Genomic DNA, 18,559 nt, shown 5'->3' on the forward strand with positions numbered 1-18,559 from the left:
GCCCCCACTGTGTCCTTGCCAAACCTGGGACATAGTGAATGAACAGAGCAGCCATTTTAATAAATGTGCTGGACACTGGTCAAACACGAGTTCCCCAGCTACATGATGGACACTCTGCACCCTGGATTTTTGGTATCAAACAACTCAGAATGATAAATCCAAACTAGTACCAGTATTGGATTTAACCCTAAATGTACGGAGGGATCACCTTAGAGGTGCCCCCTGCAAAAGCTAACCTAACTGGCATAGTTGCTGACTGGTTACATCCAGCTTGCCATTTCCAGACAGCCAATATACAAACCTGGGGGAGAGCCCTGGCTCTCTAGTTTGTAAAACAATGCCCTTCCTGGGTGGATGAGCTAACACCCCCTCCGTCAGGAATGCGCAACACCCTGGTGGTGAGCTTCAAAGGGCTACTGCCCCTGAAACTCGAGCCCCCAGGTTTGCTGCTAGCGGCAGATAGCTTCCCCCTTTGCAAACCCCCACTTTTGGCTGCAGCAAAGGCGGGAAACCAGACAAAGGGTAGGAGAAGTGGCCTCACTGAGCATGCACCACCCCTAGGGGCTTTCAGGTGAAGTGGACCCTCCAATTCATTTTCCTCCTTGTTGGATAGCAGGAAAAATAGCCAATGAGGTTTAGGGAAGTGACCCTTCCGACAGGAAGCGGTCACTGTAGTGGGTATAGCCACCCAAGGGTAAGTGTCTTATTGGGCACTATCAGGTTACCCCTAAAACACCCACTAAAGTCAGTATTTAGTGGGTTCCCCTAGACCAAGAAATTAGATTCATCTTGAAGACAGCACCAAAGAACCAGCCAGGATGAGAACAGAGGACCTGCTGCACCAGAATATAGTGAATCCTAGTTTGTTTTAATGGGATACAGGAGTTAGCTTAGCCTTCTGCTTGCAGACTTGTCCCTCTGTCACCTAGTGAGTTGTACCCTACTTAGCTTGCTCTGTCTTAGCCCATTTATTTAATTTAATCTTTTAAGATGGCTGCCTTGTTTTGAGTTAGGCCAAGCGTTATCAGTGCCCCCGCGCTAAGGCATCAATATCAAGCGACAAAGATAAACAAACTGTAGGTGTTCACATTAGGGTGCTTTCCCTCTTCATGCCTTCGAGGGAATTGTTTACATTAATTACCGTCCCAAGCACGGCTTGTTATCTATTGTTTGGGTACAACGCTACATCAGGGGCCCAAGTACATCTGTATAAATACTCCTCGCTTAAACAGATAAAGGGCTTCCGACCAGGTGCCATTGCTGCTATCCATGCTGCCCGTCGCCTAGCACTGACCCAGTCTCTGTAGGAGCCTGATCTAGAGACCTGGTTCCAAGGTAACGAGGGTTGGGGGCTCTTCTCATGGACATAGTACTGGCAGATTAGGTTTAACACACCTAGCTCTCTTTTAGGTTAGAGGTTAGGCTCATTATGCTAGGGTATTAGGACATATTTCACATCTCATGTCATTATATCTTATTTCAAGATGGTGGGGGTCTTTGTACTGATGACTCTTGTCTTTACCATTATGTTTCTTCCACTGTTCATTATCCTAATCATTGCAGCCCATGCAACTTATTGCAGACTGCAGTTAAATAAAACCTACTGAAACTTTACTGCATCTTCTTCATTGCCTGTTTGACTGAGTCATGGTGTTTGTGTGAGAAAGGGGTAATCTCCGTTTAACCACTACACTCCCTGAGATGTCACACTCTTGAGTCTCTAAATCTGCAAACCAGGTACTTTTCCAAGTGGCCCCTCCAGGTGGGCCTGTGCCTGTGCCAAGAGCCTTTCCAAAGCTGCTCCCGCCGGAACCGGAAGCCCCGCGAAGCTCTCCAGCTGGCACAGTATGCCCACCAACTACTCCGACCACCCTGCAAAATAAGAGACTGGTAACTCAACTGTATGATTTTAATGCATTTTTAAATGTGACTGCACATTGATTCCTATGGTGCGTAATTACTCACAGAAAGACTAACTTTATTAAAACTTTGAAAGGTCATATCTCAAGAAGTGCTTAACGTATCTTTAAAATCTTGCTCTTAAAATGTATATAAAAGTCTGAAGTATTTTCATAAATTCTGGTCTTGAGTTATTCATTGAGTGTGTGTGGTGCATGATTGGATTTGTGAGTACAGCAAATACTTAGCACACCCCCTTGATTAGCCTAACTGCTTGACCAGCTACCTTAAAAATTGGAGCATTAGGTGGTCTAAGTTTTATCTCTGGAAACCAACTTGTGGTTGCCTGGACCCCCTGCACAGTGTGCCTAGCTTTGCACACTACATAGAAGGCCAACCTCCTACAATAGGTGGGTCTGATTGCACAATATGAACAAGTATTGTGAATGCTGTTTGCCCTGGCATGCGATTTCATTGATTGAATATTTATAAAGCCCACTGACACTGGAAGGTCTCTTGGCGCTAAGAAGTCAAGTTTGATCTATTGGCTTTTGCAGTGTTTATTTTTTTTTAAAGTGAGACCTATTGGCTTTGCCAATGGAGCTTTGGTTTGAGGCCAATCCATCCACAAGTTTTAGAAGGAATGGGGGGTTAAAAACACATAGATAATTTAGCAGTTCAGCAGTTCGAGGAGAAGCTGGATCCCTGAACTCAGATCTACAGATCCCTTCTTAAAACGATTAAATTGGGGCATGGAGAGAGAATCAGGGTACACAAAGGGGTGGAAAATTCACTTTTTTAAACAATAAATAATGTACATTTTAGATGTGGGATGCTCAGATCTCAGAGGGAAACCTAAGTTGTTTCCTTTGGACTAGAAACTTCACTTCAGCTCCACAAATTTGAAAGAAGCTGCTACCAGGAGTAGCAACACAGAACGTGGCTGTACGTGGTACCCTTTCATCAGTACCTGCAGTAGGGTACAACTCTGTGCCCGCTCCAGGGACAAGCCTCTTGGAGTATGGAAGTGGATCGAAATATGATACAGTTATGGAGTGAGATTACCAGGTGTCTTCAATTCATCAGTGACACAATGTGCCTGCCAGGGTGCTTTCCTTTAAAGACCTAATGTATTCTGGGAGTTGTAGTCTTGGTTCATTTCAACTGCACTGACTTGACCAACACACCTAAAGATGGTGATCTGTGAAAAAAATAAAAGAGATCAGGGACTGGACCCTGGTGACACTGTTAACAAGGAGTCATATTTTTGAAATTATTTAAAGGCTTTTCATTTAAGACCCCCATATCCCAAGTCATTGAACCCATGGTCTGTAGGGTTTGACACCCATCATCTTTCAATATCCACAGGGTGGGTGATCAGCTGACTAACTAAGGACATTAATAAATCTATGTCTATTATAGCTAACATTTTTAGGTGCTGTAGTAACAGATGCAGCAATATATTTTTTTTAAACTGTTCAAATGTTTAACTTCAGAAAAGAAAGATGTGTTGGCCCTTCTGGGGTTTTAACTATGAATTATAAGGCATTTATAGTGCACTCAGCTGCTTCTTAACCCAAATAACTATTGTAACAGCTGACTGTCTTAAAGCTAACACAAAGAACCAAACCTCACTCAAGAAATGTGGAGATGTCGTAGGTGAGATAGCGCAGCCAGGCTATGCGGAGAACCTCCAGGGCACGATGAGCAGTGGCCTCGAAGACCCATGTGTATGCGCCTCCCAGGCTGGGGTTGTCGATCCCTTCAGGGTCGCCAACGTGTAGTTCTGTTTCTGGGAATAGTCCTGCAAGCAGAGAAGCACAAGTTGTATAGCGAGTCCCACTGCAGACTGTAACAACCACCATGAACACCTGGTGGTCTACATACAAACCCCACAGTCCATGCCAACATACCCAGCGTGTGTGTACTACAACTGAGGTTTACCAAGAGGTCACTGTTCAGACTGGGGGGTGGGTGTCAGTTTAATGTACATGATTGGAATATTCAGTCTTTCACTCGGGCACAAGGCCATTCGGGCCTCACTTAAGCAGCCCACCTCCCCACCCCCAGAAAAATGGTGTCAGACCTTGAGCTCTGTTGGCCTAGGGAGGAATGACCTGGGAGACTAAAGCAATGGACATTATCCCTCAGCACCCCAGAGGATGTCTCCCCACAACCCTGGTGTCTCTGTGCTCCCACAAACTCAGGACAAGACAATTAATGGGGTGTGCAATCAGCAGGCCCCTAACTCCCCATTCAACTATCTCCCCAGCTCTCGGTTCCTCAGAGATGGAGCACGGAAGGCTTCTTCCTGTAGACATCTCTGGCTCTCTTCCTTTTCACTCCCAACCCACTTGCCTCCCCCTGCTTGGACACTCCCACCCCCTCCGGTACTCCTAACACGGCCTATTTGCTTTGAAACCCTGCCTTGTCCCTTTTTGCAGTTTTGGGAGAACTTCTGTGGCTGGCACCAGAAAGGATTGTGAAACATCACTCAACAGAGATGAGTGATGTGTTGTCATTTGGGATTTTCCTATATGAAATGGTCACATTAGGGTCCCTGCCATATCGGGATCTAAGGCCATCTGAAGTTCTCCCAAAACTGCGGAGCAGGTCTGCATGCAGAAACCTTAGCAGTGCAGCAAGCAAGTGAGAATCTTAATAAAGCTTGAGAGGGGAGAATTTATACAACTGGCACTTTATTTAAAGTTTTCCTTACAATGGATCCCTGATGAAGTCCTGTTTTAGGGAAGAAACATGTTGGCTGGGCTGACCATGTACCTATTATATGTTGTGAAAAAGAATGAAGAATCAAAACAGACTATTGGCCTCATTACGAGTTTGGCAGTCATGAGACTGCCAAACTTGTGGTTGGACTGTTGCGACTTTGGCAGTCTGACCGCCAAATTACGACTTTGGCAGTCAGACCATCAAAGGACAGCCATCCCTGCTGGGAACATGGGGCCATATGTACGAACACATTTTCCCATAGACACAGAATGGGCAAAACTGCTTGCTACATCTGGCCCATGGTTCCCGAGGGCATGACGGCGGTCGGCTTGTAATCAACCATGGCGGCGCTGAACTCAGCGCCACCTGGCTAATTACAACCCCTCTTTCCGCTAGCTTTTTATGGCGGGGAGCCCTCCATGAAAAGGATGGTGGAAAGGAAGTGCTGGGAGCCACAGGAGGGGCCCTGGACTGCCCACAACCATGTTGTTGCCAGTGCAGGGTCCCCCCTGCCCAGTACCATCGGAATACACACTGGCTGCTTAGCAGACAGCGCACACTCCGAGGGTGCTGGAGTGTTAGGATATTGGCCTTGGCTCCCTTAAGACCAATATCCTAACACTGTTCCCGCTGGGCAGCAAGGCTGGAACGCGTATTGCAATGTTCCCGCCAGTCAGTCCGGAGTGAAAATCATAATATGCTCAAGGGGAACGTCACCGCTATGGCGGTGGCGTCCTCCCCATCAGTTCGGAGGTCCCGTGGTGGGACTGCTAAGCTCGTAATGAGGCCCAATATAATGAATCAGTCATCTGGGATATGCTAATGGACTGAATGTGGAATATTCTGTGATAATTATTGACTGACTTTTCGATTATAGTAATTATTCTGGATGTATTGCTAGTAGGACTGAAGCAGATTTTTCAAGTATTTTTCCCCAATGTACATTGTTTACTCATGCTCTGTTATGTCAAACCACTGTACATCAGTGGGTGATCCTACAGAGAGAACTGTAGGGCCACCCCAGAGATTTGTTGCACCCCAGTGGCACTTACAATGGCTGGAATACCGGCACCCATTAGTAGGAGGCCAAGTGTTTTATGCTAATGGTCGATATGTGTTTTATTGCCCCAGTAAATATATTCATGACAGTAGTCGATGGAAAGTAGCTTTCTAAGGTCACAAGTTATTGGTTTTCCACTCGGCTGAATTCCAGCCCTGTACCAAACAAAGCCAAATGAGTTGGAGGGGCTCCACACCGCCTGTGCATGTTTATTTATTCACTTCCTATTTATTTAGGGTCCTACAGAGAAGGTTAGACCGCTTTATTTAGAATGTAGCTCCTTGGAAGCAACGTTTGAGACTTACCCGCTGCACATGCCGCGTCGGGCCGCAGGTACTTGTGGTGGATCTCCCAGGCTGCGCGGCGCAGGAGCTGGGGGTTTGTCTGCTGAGTCTCGGCCACCCAGTAGTCCTCCAGCTCTCTCCACAGCAGGAAGTTGTGCACCATCTGAGCACTTTCAAACCTAGGGAGAGGATGAGATAGATAAGTGTGGTGGAGACGTGAAGTGCTTGTTCCTCTCCCTGGGCCCAGTGCCTAAACATGTGCTGGTTCAGAGCTGCGCTAAGACCCTGGTGTAAAGACTGACTGCAGAAGCTGCACAAATGGGTGGGAATGATCACGGGCAATCTTACGTTTCTACTGGATTACGCAAGGCAGGCACATCCTGCTCCCTTTAGTATCCGGTCAATCCTGAACCCAAAACATGCTTTTGCAATAGTTTGTGTTCAAACCGCAGTTTGCACATGCGCAGCCACAAATTAGCATGTTGTATTTTTCATCCGCTGGTGCTCATTTTACAAGGTTGTTCCTAACTGGGAGTTTGATAAAACAATTTATTAAAAGCACTACATAAAATTGTGCACATATGCCATTAGACCTGTCAACCCTAGGGTGGTCTTCCCCCAACTTTTTGCGATCCTCCTACATTTCTTGTGACCTCATTTTTGCTGGCCATAGGACTCGGGACACTTTACCACTGCTAACCAGTGCTAAACTGCATGTGCTCTCTCCTCTAAACATGGTAACATTGGCTCATACCCAACTGGCATATTTAATTTACGTATAAGTCCCTAGTAAAGTGGCACCACTTGTGCCTAGGTCTTGTAAATTAAATGCTACTAGTGAGCCTGCAGCGCTCATTATGCCACCCGCTTAAGTGGGGCTTTCTGTGATTGAAGCCTGTGGTGCAGTTTAACTGTCATGTCGACCTGGCGAATAAACCTTTTGTCAGATTCAAATCTTTCTTTTTTATACCTATAAGTCATCCCTAGGGTAGGCCCTGGACAGCCCAGAGGCAGGGTGCAATGTATTTAAGAGGTAAGACATGTACTTTAAGTTTTGCATGTCCTGGTAGTGAAAAACTCTTAAATTCATTTTTCACTACTGCAATGCCTATCTCTCTCATAGGATAACATCTGGCATCACAATTTTAAATAATAACTTTTGGTGAAGTAGGATTTTAAATTGCAATTCTGAAAATTCCACTTTTAGAAAGTTGTCATTTTCCTGCCTTATTCACGTAGTGCCTGTAGCCTGTCTCTGGTCACATGACTGGGTGTAGCTGATATTTGGGCTTTGTGTAATCCTCCGAGACAGTCACACACAATGGGGAGCTTAGGTGTGCCTGGATGAACCATCACTTGGAAAATGGAAGGGAGGAGCTGGGCACAGCCCCACTTACATCTGAATGAGTTGTGTACTGCCACACACAACGGGCTGCACACCCCTGTAGTTAGGCTGGAGCCAGGACAGGGAAGGCATGATGCCGGAAACTTCAAAAGGAGACCTCTAGAATCTTCTCCCCCACTTCAATGGCACAGCTCAGTATAAATGCTGGACATCAGACACTACCACTTCAGTACACTTCTGGACCTGTGGATACTCTGCCAGGGAGAAGGACTGCTGGGCTACCTAAAGACTGTCACTCTGCTAGACTGCTGCTTTGAAGGAACTGCTGCCCTGCTGTGCTGACCTGCTGCCCTCTTGCCTGAGTGAGAAGGACTGGACCTGTATCTCTTGAACCCAGAGTGAGTGCTGGCTGGCCTCCTGATCTGAAGACCGAGGGACAAAATGGGCATCCAATAACCTTGCTTCTGCACCTGGACTCTGCCACCTGTGCATCTACCCTGCCACGTGGTGCCACCCAGGACCTGGACCCTTAGAATTTGGCTTAAGGTGCTCTGCCAGCCTCTGTGGATCTAGCGGAACTGATGCATCTCCTCTGCTGTGCGGCACATACTAGAGTATAACTGACACATTGCTGCTGCTGCATGGATTGGATCTATTGCAAAGACCTGCATCGCAGGTCTTCAGAACTGCTGCATGGCCCGACTGCGTAAAGCATCCTCAATGCAGGCCCTTGCATCTCTCATCGACGTGAGCCTCGACAATGGACCGCAGTTCCTCAGAACCGATGCATCGCCCTAACTGCATGCTGCATCCTTGATGCCAGACTTCACATCACAAGCCCAATCGAAGGGACCCTCAATGATGAAACAGGCCCTCGCATCTCAGCCTTACCGCATCTTGGAACAGACGTGTTGCTTCGGCTGCAAGACACATATTTATTGCGGATCCTCACAATGCTCTGCAAGCTAGGATTAAAGTATGTAATGAGCAGGTCTAACTGGGTCCCTGTAGCAGGTCCACGCTCCATCGTGGTCTGCCTCAACAAGTGACTTTGTCCCAGTCTGGCACGACTGTATATCCACAGTTGTCGCTTTGTGATTTTTGGTGCTATTTTTACTTAAATCTTTAAAATGTAATATCTCCGGTTCTACTGATTAGATTTTTGTTGTTTTGGTCTTGTTTTATTTATTAAACAAACATAAACATAAGTAACGGAAATGGGGCGGTGTGAGCATGTACATGTGTTTACACCAGTTGTCCCTTCGATTAGGTCAGTTATGCAAGCAGTTGATGTATTCACACAATTAGAATTTTATTATTTCTCCACCACAAATACCTCTTACAAATGGGGAGATACTACAAGTGGGAAGAGGAAAGTAAAGCGCAAAGGTGTGGGGGGAGGAGTGGGGGTGGTAATGGTGGTCAATTACAATGCCAGAACTCAGTGGGTATTCACAAACGGAACAGGAGACACCTACATACATGTGTTGCCGTGAAACATGTGTCCTAGGAAGGTGCACAAAAAAAGAGTGTGCTAATACACATGTCCGCTCTCAGTAATACCTCAAACTGACTGTCCAGTCTCGAGGCGGTGGTCAGCAGTAAATTAGGAAGAGAAAACGTACTGATGTAAATCTGAGATTTGCATAGATTAGCATGCAGACTGTGGTGTATTTAGTCATTCATCTGTAAGGATGAAATCTGCTGAAATCATAGGGATAAACTTGTGACCCGTAGATTAGGACTATCAAAGCTTTGATATTGTTAGATTATTGGAATGTGGTGCACTCCATTGAAGGCAATAAAGTGGTTCAGTTTCCATAATGACTGGCACAGTGTTAGACCCTACAGCCTTAGGGTGGTCTCCCCCCAAACTTTTTGTCTGTCTCCCTCCATTTTCTGATTTTGTTTTTGCTGGATTTAGGACTCTGTGCACTTTACCACTGCTACTCAGTGCTAAAATGCTTGCGCTCTCTCCCTATAAAACATGGTTACATTGGTCTCATACCCAATTGGCATACTTAGTTTACTTATAAGTCCCAAATAAAGTGCACTCCATGTGCCCAGGGCCGGTAAATTAAATGCTACTAAGCCCAGGATGCTTGTTTCCAGACCACGGAGGACCTGGCCTGGGAGTTCAGGCTGGACTGTTTCCATGGGTAGCAGGGTCAAGACTGATTTCAATATGACTGGGTACAAACTGGTGTGGCGTGGTGGGCAAAAAAACAATGGATTAAACCCAGATCTCTGTGACTGGGGGTGAATGTTTGCGTTTTTCAGCATTCCGGCTATCATCTGTTCTTTTTACTAGTGTGCCTGTAGCACGGATTGCGCCACCCATTTATGTAGCCCTTAATCATGTCTCAGGTCTGCCACTGCAGAGCCTGTTTGTGCAGTTTTACACTGCCATTTCGACCTGGCAAGATAAACCGCTTGCCAGGCCTAAACCTTCCTTTTTTATACTTATAAGTCACCCCTAGGGCAGGCCCTATGTGACCCACAGGGCAGGGTGCAATGTATTTAAAAGGCAGGACAGAAACAATGGGAGGAATACTTTAAAAATGCGTATAAAATCAGGAAGTGCGTTTTCCAATGTCTTCTTTTGCAGGTGTGTCGAGGTTGACGGTGGGCACTATGGACCAGCTGGAGAAGTTCGGGCAGTTCCTGGTTCTGGCGGGAGCAGCTGCAGAAAGTCGTTGGAGCTGGTGCCACATCACTGAGGAAGACAACTTGGAAAAGCACTGCACAGGTGGACTTAAAGGTAAGTCTGGTGGGTCTCCTTGGAGTGCCAAGGTCGTAAGGGGTGGGGGGCCCTTAGGGCACAACAGGATCTTCGGTGCAGGGCACAGGGGGGCCGGGTGCAGATCGAATCGGTGAGCCAGGAGCTGTACATAAAGGTGCCCTTGGAAGCAGGAGGTAGGTCACTTTGAGGGTCACTTACAGGTCAGCAGGGGTGGGAGGTCCAGGTAGTTTCTGAAGTCCCTTGACTCGGGCTTCCTCCATGGTCCTTTTTGAGTCCGGAATAGGTGTCCGATGTTAGTTAACCAGTACCTGGGGCTATTGCACGGTTTGGCCACTGGAGGGCGCAGTGCCACCAACTTTGGCACACTTGCAGGGTTTATCCTCATAGTCCATCAGGTGGAATTTGGTCTGGCTGCACTGTCCGGTTCCTTGGTCAGAAGCCGGTCAGTGAAGTTGACCCACTTGGTCTTTGGCCCTCCGAGCCTTCCAACAACCCGTCAGATCCATCCCATCGCACCACCACAGACTCTACACCACTGCACCACCCTGACCACAGATGAAACCCGCACCATCATGAGCAGCATCCACTTTGGAGCCCCTACGGACCCCTGTTTTTACCACATTTTCAAAAAGGCCAACACATCCATCACACCCGAGCTCCGACACCCCCCCAACTGTTCGATAAAGACACCCACTTTCCCAGAAGACTGGAAGCACACCAAGATCCGCCCGCTCTTGATGAAACCCACGGCCGACCCCCTAGACCTCAAGGAATACTGCCCCATCTCTCTACTGCCTTTCCCATCCAAGGTCATTAAAAAGGCATCAACGCTCAGCTCCGTAAGCATATCGAGGACAACAACATCCCAATCAGGCTTCAAGAGCAATCGCATCATGGAGACCACCCTCCTAGCCACCACAGATGATATCCCCTCAGCGGCGATTGTTGAGTCCTGGGTGCAGCAGGCAGGGTTTGGCACCTTTTTCTTGGTGCAGCAGATCTTCAGTTCTCGAGCCTTGGGTCTTCTTTGTTGCTGGTCTTCTTTAGTCCTTGGTATCTGATTGTCTGGTCTAGGGGTGCCCACTAAATACTGTATTTAGTGGGTGTTTAGGGGAGTACCTAGTAGTGACCAATGTGTCATTTACCTTAGGGTGGCTACACCCACTAAGTGACAACTTCCTGTGGGCAGAGGTCACTTCCCTACAGCTGATCAGCTATTTTCCTTCCATGCAATATGGGGGAAAATGAAAGGGAGGGGTCACCTTGAATGCAACACCTTAGAGGTGGTGCAAGCTGAGGCTGACCACTCCTCCTGCCCTTTGTGTGTTTTCCCACCGTTGCTCCTGCCAAAAGTGGGGGTTTGCAATGGGGGCAGCCATCAGCTACTAGCAGAAGACTTGAGGGGCAAGTTTAAAGGGTGGTAAGTCCTTTGAAGCTCGCTTGCAGGGCAGTGCATTTTCCTGAGGGGAGGTGTGATAATGGCTCTGTCCATGAAGGGCTTTGTTCTGGGACCCAAATAGCAGCATCTCTCACCCCAGGGTTCCATAATCTTGTCTGGTGGTGGTGGGTTGGTTGTGACTGGCCAGCAACCATGCCAGGGTAGCTAGCTTTTGCAAGGGGCACCTCTAAGGTGACCCCTGGGTACATTTAGTAATAAATCCAATACTGGTACCAGTTTGGATTTATAAGACTGAGTTGTTTGATACCAAACAACCCAGTGTTCAGAGTGGCCATCATGAAGCTGTGAAAGTTATACTGACCAGTGTCCAGCACATGCATTTAAAGTGGCTGCTCTCTTCACTTACTATGTCCCAGGTTTGCAAGGACACTGGGGACGTATTGCTCAGGCAGCTATGCCCTCACATACAGTATGGCACACCCTCCCTTAGGGCCGAAAGGCCTGCCTATTCTGTATACAGTGTGTAGTGGACAGATCACATGGGCTGTGTGCCATGTCGAGTTTGCATTTTAGGTTTGCACCAGGACGCTCAGCCAGCTATGGCAGTGCTAGGTGCACCTTGATGCATGGCCTTTGGGGGTAGCACAATCTGTGCTGCTGCCCTCAGGGACCTACCCTTTGTACCCTAAGCCCTGGGTACCTGAGTACCATTTACTACGGACTTACAGTGGCAGCTAAAGGTGTTGCCAATTGTATCAATACCTTTGCAACACTGGCAGTGCTGACCTGGTTAGCAGGATCCGAGTTCACTCCAGTCCAAGTTGCATTCAGAAATCAGGCAAAACGTGTGGTAGGGTACTGCAACAGAGTGCCAGCTTCCCACACAATTCCCATCAGCCCACAGGCCAGGAGACTCTGCCATATCTGGGAGAGGCGTCCTAGTCTCTCAGGCGAGGAAGAGAAGGAAAACAGGCTGGTTAGTTGCTGGGCCTACTTTGCCTCACATCCTACTGTCCAGGTCATTCCCTCTGGGGAACTGACCTACCTCAACAGCTATAGGACCCAATCTGAAATGTCTTATACCTGTACCACCAGTGTCTGCAATTTTACCTTCTGTCTTGGGGTCAGAGATATCCACCTCTGCTATCCCTATCTTAGCCCAGGCAACCCCTAGCTTACCCAAAGAGATCACCCAAAATTTGAGTAACCCCACCATGATCAATAGAATCAGGGGGCATGTCTTACTATTTGGTATGGGGTCAGACTACCATGCCAAGGACAGTGGCTAACACTCAGCAGAGGCCACTGACAGCTGTCAGTGCCCAGAACCACACCTTTAGCTCCATACACACCGGGTACAAGACTTCTTTGGGTTCAGGGTGCCTGTCTGGTATAAGAGAGTGGGGGTCTCCACATCCTGCAGAGAACACCCTCCTTCGACTCACTTTACCGCCAGCTGAGGAGCCACCAACTCAGGCTCAACAGGGCTCTGACTAGTCAGGACTTCTTGGGGATCAAGTTGGGCTTCACCAGATCCAACAGTGGAGTTCTTCCCTAATGGAGCAGTAACTCCTAGGCTCCCTTGTGCCTTAGTTGAAGGTTGCTCATCTTTCAATTTCTTCTGCTTTTACTTTTTCTTCTGGGGCCTACTTGGTTTGCAGGATCCCAGTGTAATGCAGTCCAAATTGCATCCAGAAACCAAACAAAAAGTGAGGGCGGTAGGGGTGCAACAGGGTGCCAGTTTCCCACATTCAGTCCACCAGTCCATGACGCCCAGCTGACTGTTCGCACCTTCGGACCAACACCAGTGACGCTTTCCTTGCTCTATGAGAACTTCTTTTCTGTGAACGGGACTCTTAGCTCAATTCTAATTAGGTAAAACTTCAACGGGACTTACCTAGAACTGTATCTGACCCACACTCCATCACCGTTGGTCGTAACTTTTGGATGTACCGTGGTCTAGCACGACCAGATATCCCGGGTTGGCACTTCATGCTCTTAAGCACTATATTGTATTGCAATCTTTAAAAATGCATAGCTCGACTACTACTTATTGGATGTTTGTGATTTTGGTATAGCTTTGCTCATAGAACTTAGCTCTATTTTTCCTAACCAATTGTTGTGTCTTTTTAGTGTGATGTTTTCACTGTATTACTGCTTGAAGTGTTGCACAAATACTTTACACATTGGCTTTCAAGTTAAGCCTGCCTGCTCTGTTCAAAGCTAGCAGAGGGTGAGCACAGGTTAACTTTTAGGCCCATGTTTAAAAAAAAGTGGTGCATCCGAGCTGATGTACCACCTTTTCTGCACCCCCCTCTACCGGCACCTAACAACACCATGGTTGTGCCACATTTATAATATGGTGGTCGTTAGCACAATAGTGTCAAAATCTTTAATGCTATAATGGCATTTTGCTACACTAGCATCAAAAAATGCAGTAAAGTGCAAGGAGGCCCATCGGTTTCTATGGGAGCGTCATTTTGACGCCTGCTCTGAGCAGGCATGAAAATGATGCCAAAAATGGTGCCGTGAAATCTGTTAACTTTCACTGCGCCATTTTTGCGGGCCTCCTAACACCGGAACATCCCCTTTGCATACATTATCCCTGGAGCAGGCATAATGTGGCTCAGGAGTATATATGCCCCTTAGTGTGTATCTGACTTCCCCTGACTAGGATTGTGGTCCCTGCTTGGACAGGGTGCCTACCTCTTCCAACCTGAAACCCAATGTCTAACATGTAGGTCTTGTGGTCCAATATTCCAATGTTTTTCTACCGCACGTTAGTGGAAAGTTCTAATAAGATTATAACACTTCTGCCTCGGCTCATACCAGTTGTTAAAGGCCCTCTTCCTCATTGTAGACCTTTGTCTATGGCTCACACCTGTAACTTAGGTTCAGGGCCTTTAACAACAAGTATAGACCTCAATAGTCGTCGATAATATTATATTGAGCACAAGAAGGTGGTTCCAAAATATGGCTTCCCACTTGAAAAGACAGCAGAAAGTATGAAAAATTACGTGACTTTAATCAATGAGCTTTGTATTGACAGCCTGCAGTGATGTTTCTAGTCTGTTTTACCACTCAAAAACAATCTCACCCTTGTCCCACAAATATTTGACCTTACAGAGTCATCAGACATTTGTGTTCACAGTGCAAGTAAATTGTTCAAATCCTGACAGACCTTACTCAGCCTTTATCCTTCAGCAGCCAATGAGGTATGTAGCTCTAAGGGACAAAGTAAGAGTGTGGTGCTAATGTCGAGGCCAAAAAGATAGCTGAAGATTTCTCATCCACACCTGTGATTCGATAACTACATTTTTTACCACTTTTTTTTAAATTCATCTATTTGAAATTTTATTTACAATGGATCCCTGATTAAGTCCAGTTTTAGGGCCGAAACGAGTTGGCTGGGCTGACTATGTATCTATGAAATGTTGTGTAGACAAATGAAGAATAAAAACGGACTATATAATGAATCGGTCGTCTGGGATGCGTTAATGGTTAATTGTGACTAAACTTCCATTAAGGAATGGAAGCCATTGCCACCTGGATGAGAGAAAGCTGCCTCAAGCTCCACTCCGACAAGACGGAGCTCATCATCTTCGGAAACACCACCTGAGCCTGGGACGACTCCTGGTGGCCCACATCCCTCTGCGTCCCCCCTGCACTGACTGAGCACACCCGCAACTTAGGAATCATCCTCGACTCCTCCCTATCCATGACCCGCCAGGTAAATTCAGTTGCTCCTCCTGCTGGCACACACTCCGCAAACTTCAGAAGATCTTCAGATGGATCTCAGCAGACTGTCGCAGGATAGTCACCGACTCCTTAGTCACAAGCAAGCTTGACTACGGCAACGCCCTCTACGCCGGAACCTCAACTAGAAACATAAAAAAACTACAACTCATCCAGATCACCGCTGCCAGACTCATCCTGGACCTTCCACGCCAAGAACACATCTACCAACACCTGAGGACCCTCCGCTGGCTCCTGGTCGAGAAACAAATCACCTTCAAACTACTCATCCACACGTATAAGGCCATACACAACACAGGATCAGCCTACCTGAACCACTGCATCTCCTTCCACACCCGGTCAGATTTCTCTGCTCCGCCCAGATGGCCCTGGCCACCATCCCTCGCATTTGCAAAACCACCGCCGGAGGACGATCCTTCACCTACATTGCAGCAAAGAGCTGGAACAACCTCCCAATGCACCTCAGAAAAAGCTGGTCGCTCACCATCTTCAGGAAGAACCTCAAGACGTGGCTGTTCAGATAAGGCCCCTCCCCTCTCCCCCAGCGCCTTGAGACCCTCATGGGTGAGTAGCTGTGCTTTACAAAAACTGAGTGATTGATTGATATCCCCTGCCATCATGTGTGAAAGGTGGCGAAAATATGTGGGTGACACTTTGATTGAATAAGTTGGTAGAGTGAGAAACTTGTTTACTTGTCATTTGTGCAATTGTGTCTGTGCTCTGGATACCCATTGCTATTTACTCAAATGTGTGATACTGACAAGATTATGCCTAGGCCTGATGGTTGTGTTGCGCTATTGTATACTCCGTATGAGACAATGTATAACGGTAGTTTTGTTATTTCATGCAGGTGCTCTACATTTTAGCCACTTGAAGGTAAAATTACATCCCTTTGTGAAGATGAGTGATACTATTTACTGCTATTACAGATGATGTAATGTGGTACTGCATGCGAGAAATCATGTGTGAAGTTAAAGCGAAGGCACACAGAGGAGCAAGTTAATGTTAAGTTACTACATAAACTTGACTATTTATTGTCTGCTGAGGTTTTGTATTGTCGGCAACTTTCATCTCATCAACAGTAACAACATCTTAACTAAAGCTTTTCCAGTGAATGTTGCTGTCTTGCAGGGGTTGGCTGGTAACCTTAAAAAGTGGTGGGGTGAGCAAAGTGCCCCACCACTTCCCAAAAAATAAAATAAAACACCCCCTCCCTCCAAAAGCCCAAGATAAATTACCCCCTCCCTCCAAAATCCCATAGCAAAACAACCCCTACCTCCAAAACCCTATGTTAAATTAAAATAAAAGGTACTTACTGACTGCAGCACGTACTCCTCGGTGTTCTACAAACTGCAGTGTGCTGAGGAACTTCCATTGCCAATCCAGACACTGCTCTCATGCTGGTTAACAGAAGCGCTTGGATTGGATGTAGCGGGTTGGCCGGACGCTCCTTGAGGCTCTGTGCTTGGTCTCCACCCAACTGTCTTAAGACAGCTGAGTGGAGAGCTTCAAAGTGCGCATGAAAAACAGCCGGCCAAAGTGACATGCGCACTTTAGAGCATCCAGCCAGCCACTGCTCCAGGTCTCTGCTGACCATTGGCAGCAGAGGATACCCCCCCCATGTCTTTTGCCTTAAGCCCGGGGCATAGCAGGGCGCACATCTGGGGGAAAAATAAAATGGCAATGAAATCATTTCATTGCCATTTTATGCTTGTCAACCGTGGCACGCACTGGGCGGGGGGGTGGTGTGGGGTGATGCTCCCCGGCCCTCACGGAGAAACCGCTGCTGTGGTCTTGTTGTGTGAAAACACAACCCCCTGATGTTTTAATAAATGCCCCCAGCATCCAGGAGCCTCAATGCCACTATGTACCACTGAGTCCTAACTGGTCATAGTGATAAATAAAAACTGAACAGCCTCAGGAGGTAACACACCACAATGTCCCCAGTAAGTAACAGCCCTCAAAGATAGAAGCAGTCTGTACTGAACTTCAATATCCCTAGCTACTAATGTGTATCAATATGCCCAGGTAGTAAGGAAGGTGCATTTCCCCAGGCATTGTTAAGCATTTAATTCTGCAGCAAGTAATGCATATTAACAGTCCCATGTGTTAATGAGCATGAATGGCCTCAGTCAGTAGTGTGCATTAATGGCCTCAGGCAGTAACACTTTCAGTATTAAACACAAATGGCCCCAAGCAATGTCCTCAGTCAGCAACAACCGGGAATGTCTGCAACTACTAACAAGCGTCAATGATTATCAATGGACTCAGTCAGTAAGGTACATGAATGGCCCCAGGCCGTAAGGAGCATTAACAGGCACTTTCAGTATTAAACACAAATGACCCCAGGCAATGTCCTCAGTCAGCAGCAACCAGGAACGCTAATAAGCGTCAATGATTATCAAGGGACTCAGTCAGTAAGGTGCATGAATGGCCCCAGGCCGTAAGGAGCATTAACAGGCACTTTCAGTATTAAACACAAATGGCCCCAGGCAATGTCCTCAGTCAGCATCAACCAGGAACGCTAATAAGCGTCAATGATTATCAAGGGACTCGGGCAGTAATGAGCTTTAATGGCCCCGGGTAGTAATGAGTATTAATGGGCTAAGCCAGAAAACAACATCAGTATTGGTCCAAAGCAGCAGTGACCTCTGTGTCCACAGGCAGTAATGAGACTTGACATCCAGAGGCATTACCAAGACTGAAAGGCCCTAGAGATTAACCTTCTGGCTCTTGGCCAATGCCAAGTGGATGCCAGAAGATTCTCAGAATAGGGTACCATGTACTCAGATACTTTTTTAAAAGTTTAGAAAAAAAACAAGCCACTGCTGTGTGACTTTTTTTAATCTGTCTCTGAAACTGCAGTTACCCCACAATTATGAAACTGATGTGGACTGATGCTTGTTATGCTAAATGTGCAACCCACCACCTGTCCTGGGCAAATCCAGGTGTGACTGAAGGTAGCGGATGGGAGGAGTCATCCAAAACCACCTCCCACCATTTCAGTGTGCCCTTGAAATTGATTTAATCATTTCACGTCACTTCCTGTGTTTAGGTTAAGAGGCCAGGAGGGGAACTAAATGGAAAACTGCAAGGGCAGTGTCCGCGACACTAACCTTCCCCAGCCCCTTCTCTAGGCAGAGGACAGAGACCAATTAGATTTCCGGTAACTGAGCAAAAGAAAAATAGCAATTTAGAATGCTGCTTTTCCAAAAATTATGAAATCAGAACACTTTCTTCCCACCATCCAAGCCAAGAACCTCTGGATCATCATTGACAGCAAACTCAACATGACCACCGAAGTCAATGCCTTTGCACCTCATGCTTCCACACTCTGGAGATG

General features: G+C 47.0%; 1 protein-coding gene across 1 annotated transcript in view; it reads right to left on the reverse strand.

Annotated features, from left to right (window-relative positions):
* Window positions 1-18,559, reverse strand: part of LOC138296879 (regulator of G-protein signaling 22-like) — a 396,955-nt gene that overhangs the window by 110,429 nt on the left and 267,967 nt on the right. The window contains exons 13-14 of the mRNA XM_069236373.1: window positions 5,995-6,152; window positions 3,535-3,703 (exon numbers count right to left, since the gene is read on the reverse strand). Of these exons, the coding sequence (XP_069092474.1) occupies window positions 3,535-3,703; window positions 5,995-6,152 (327 nt within the window). The remainder of the gene's footprint in view (window positions 1-3,534; window positions 3,704-5,994; window positions 6,153-18,559) is intronic.

Source organism: Pleurodeles waltl, chromosome 5, assembly GCF_031143425.1.
Source record: "Pleurodeles waltl isolate 20211129_DDA chromosome 5, aPleWal1.hap1.20221129, whole genome shotgun sequence".
Taxonomy (NCBI): domain Eukaryota; kingdom Metazoa; phylum Chordata; class Amphibia; order Caudata; family Salamandridae; genus Pleurodeles; species Pleurodeles waltl.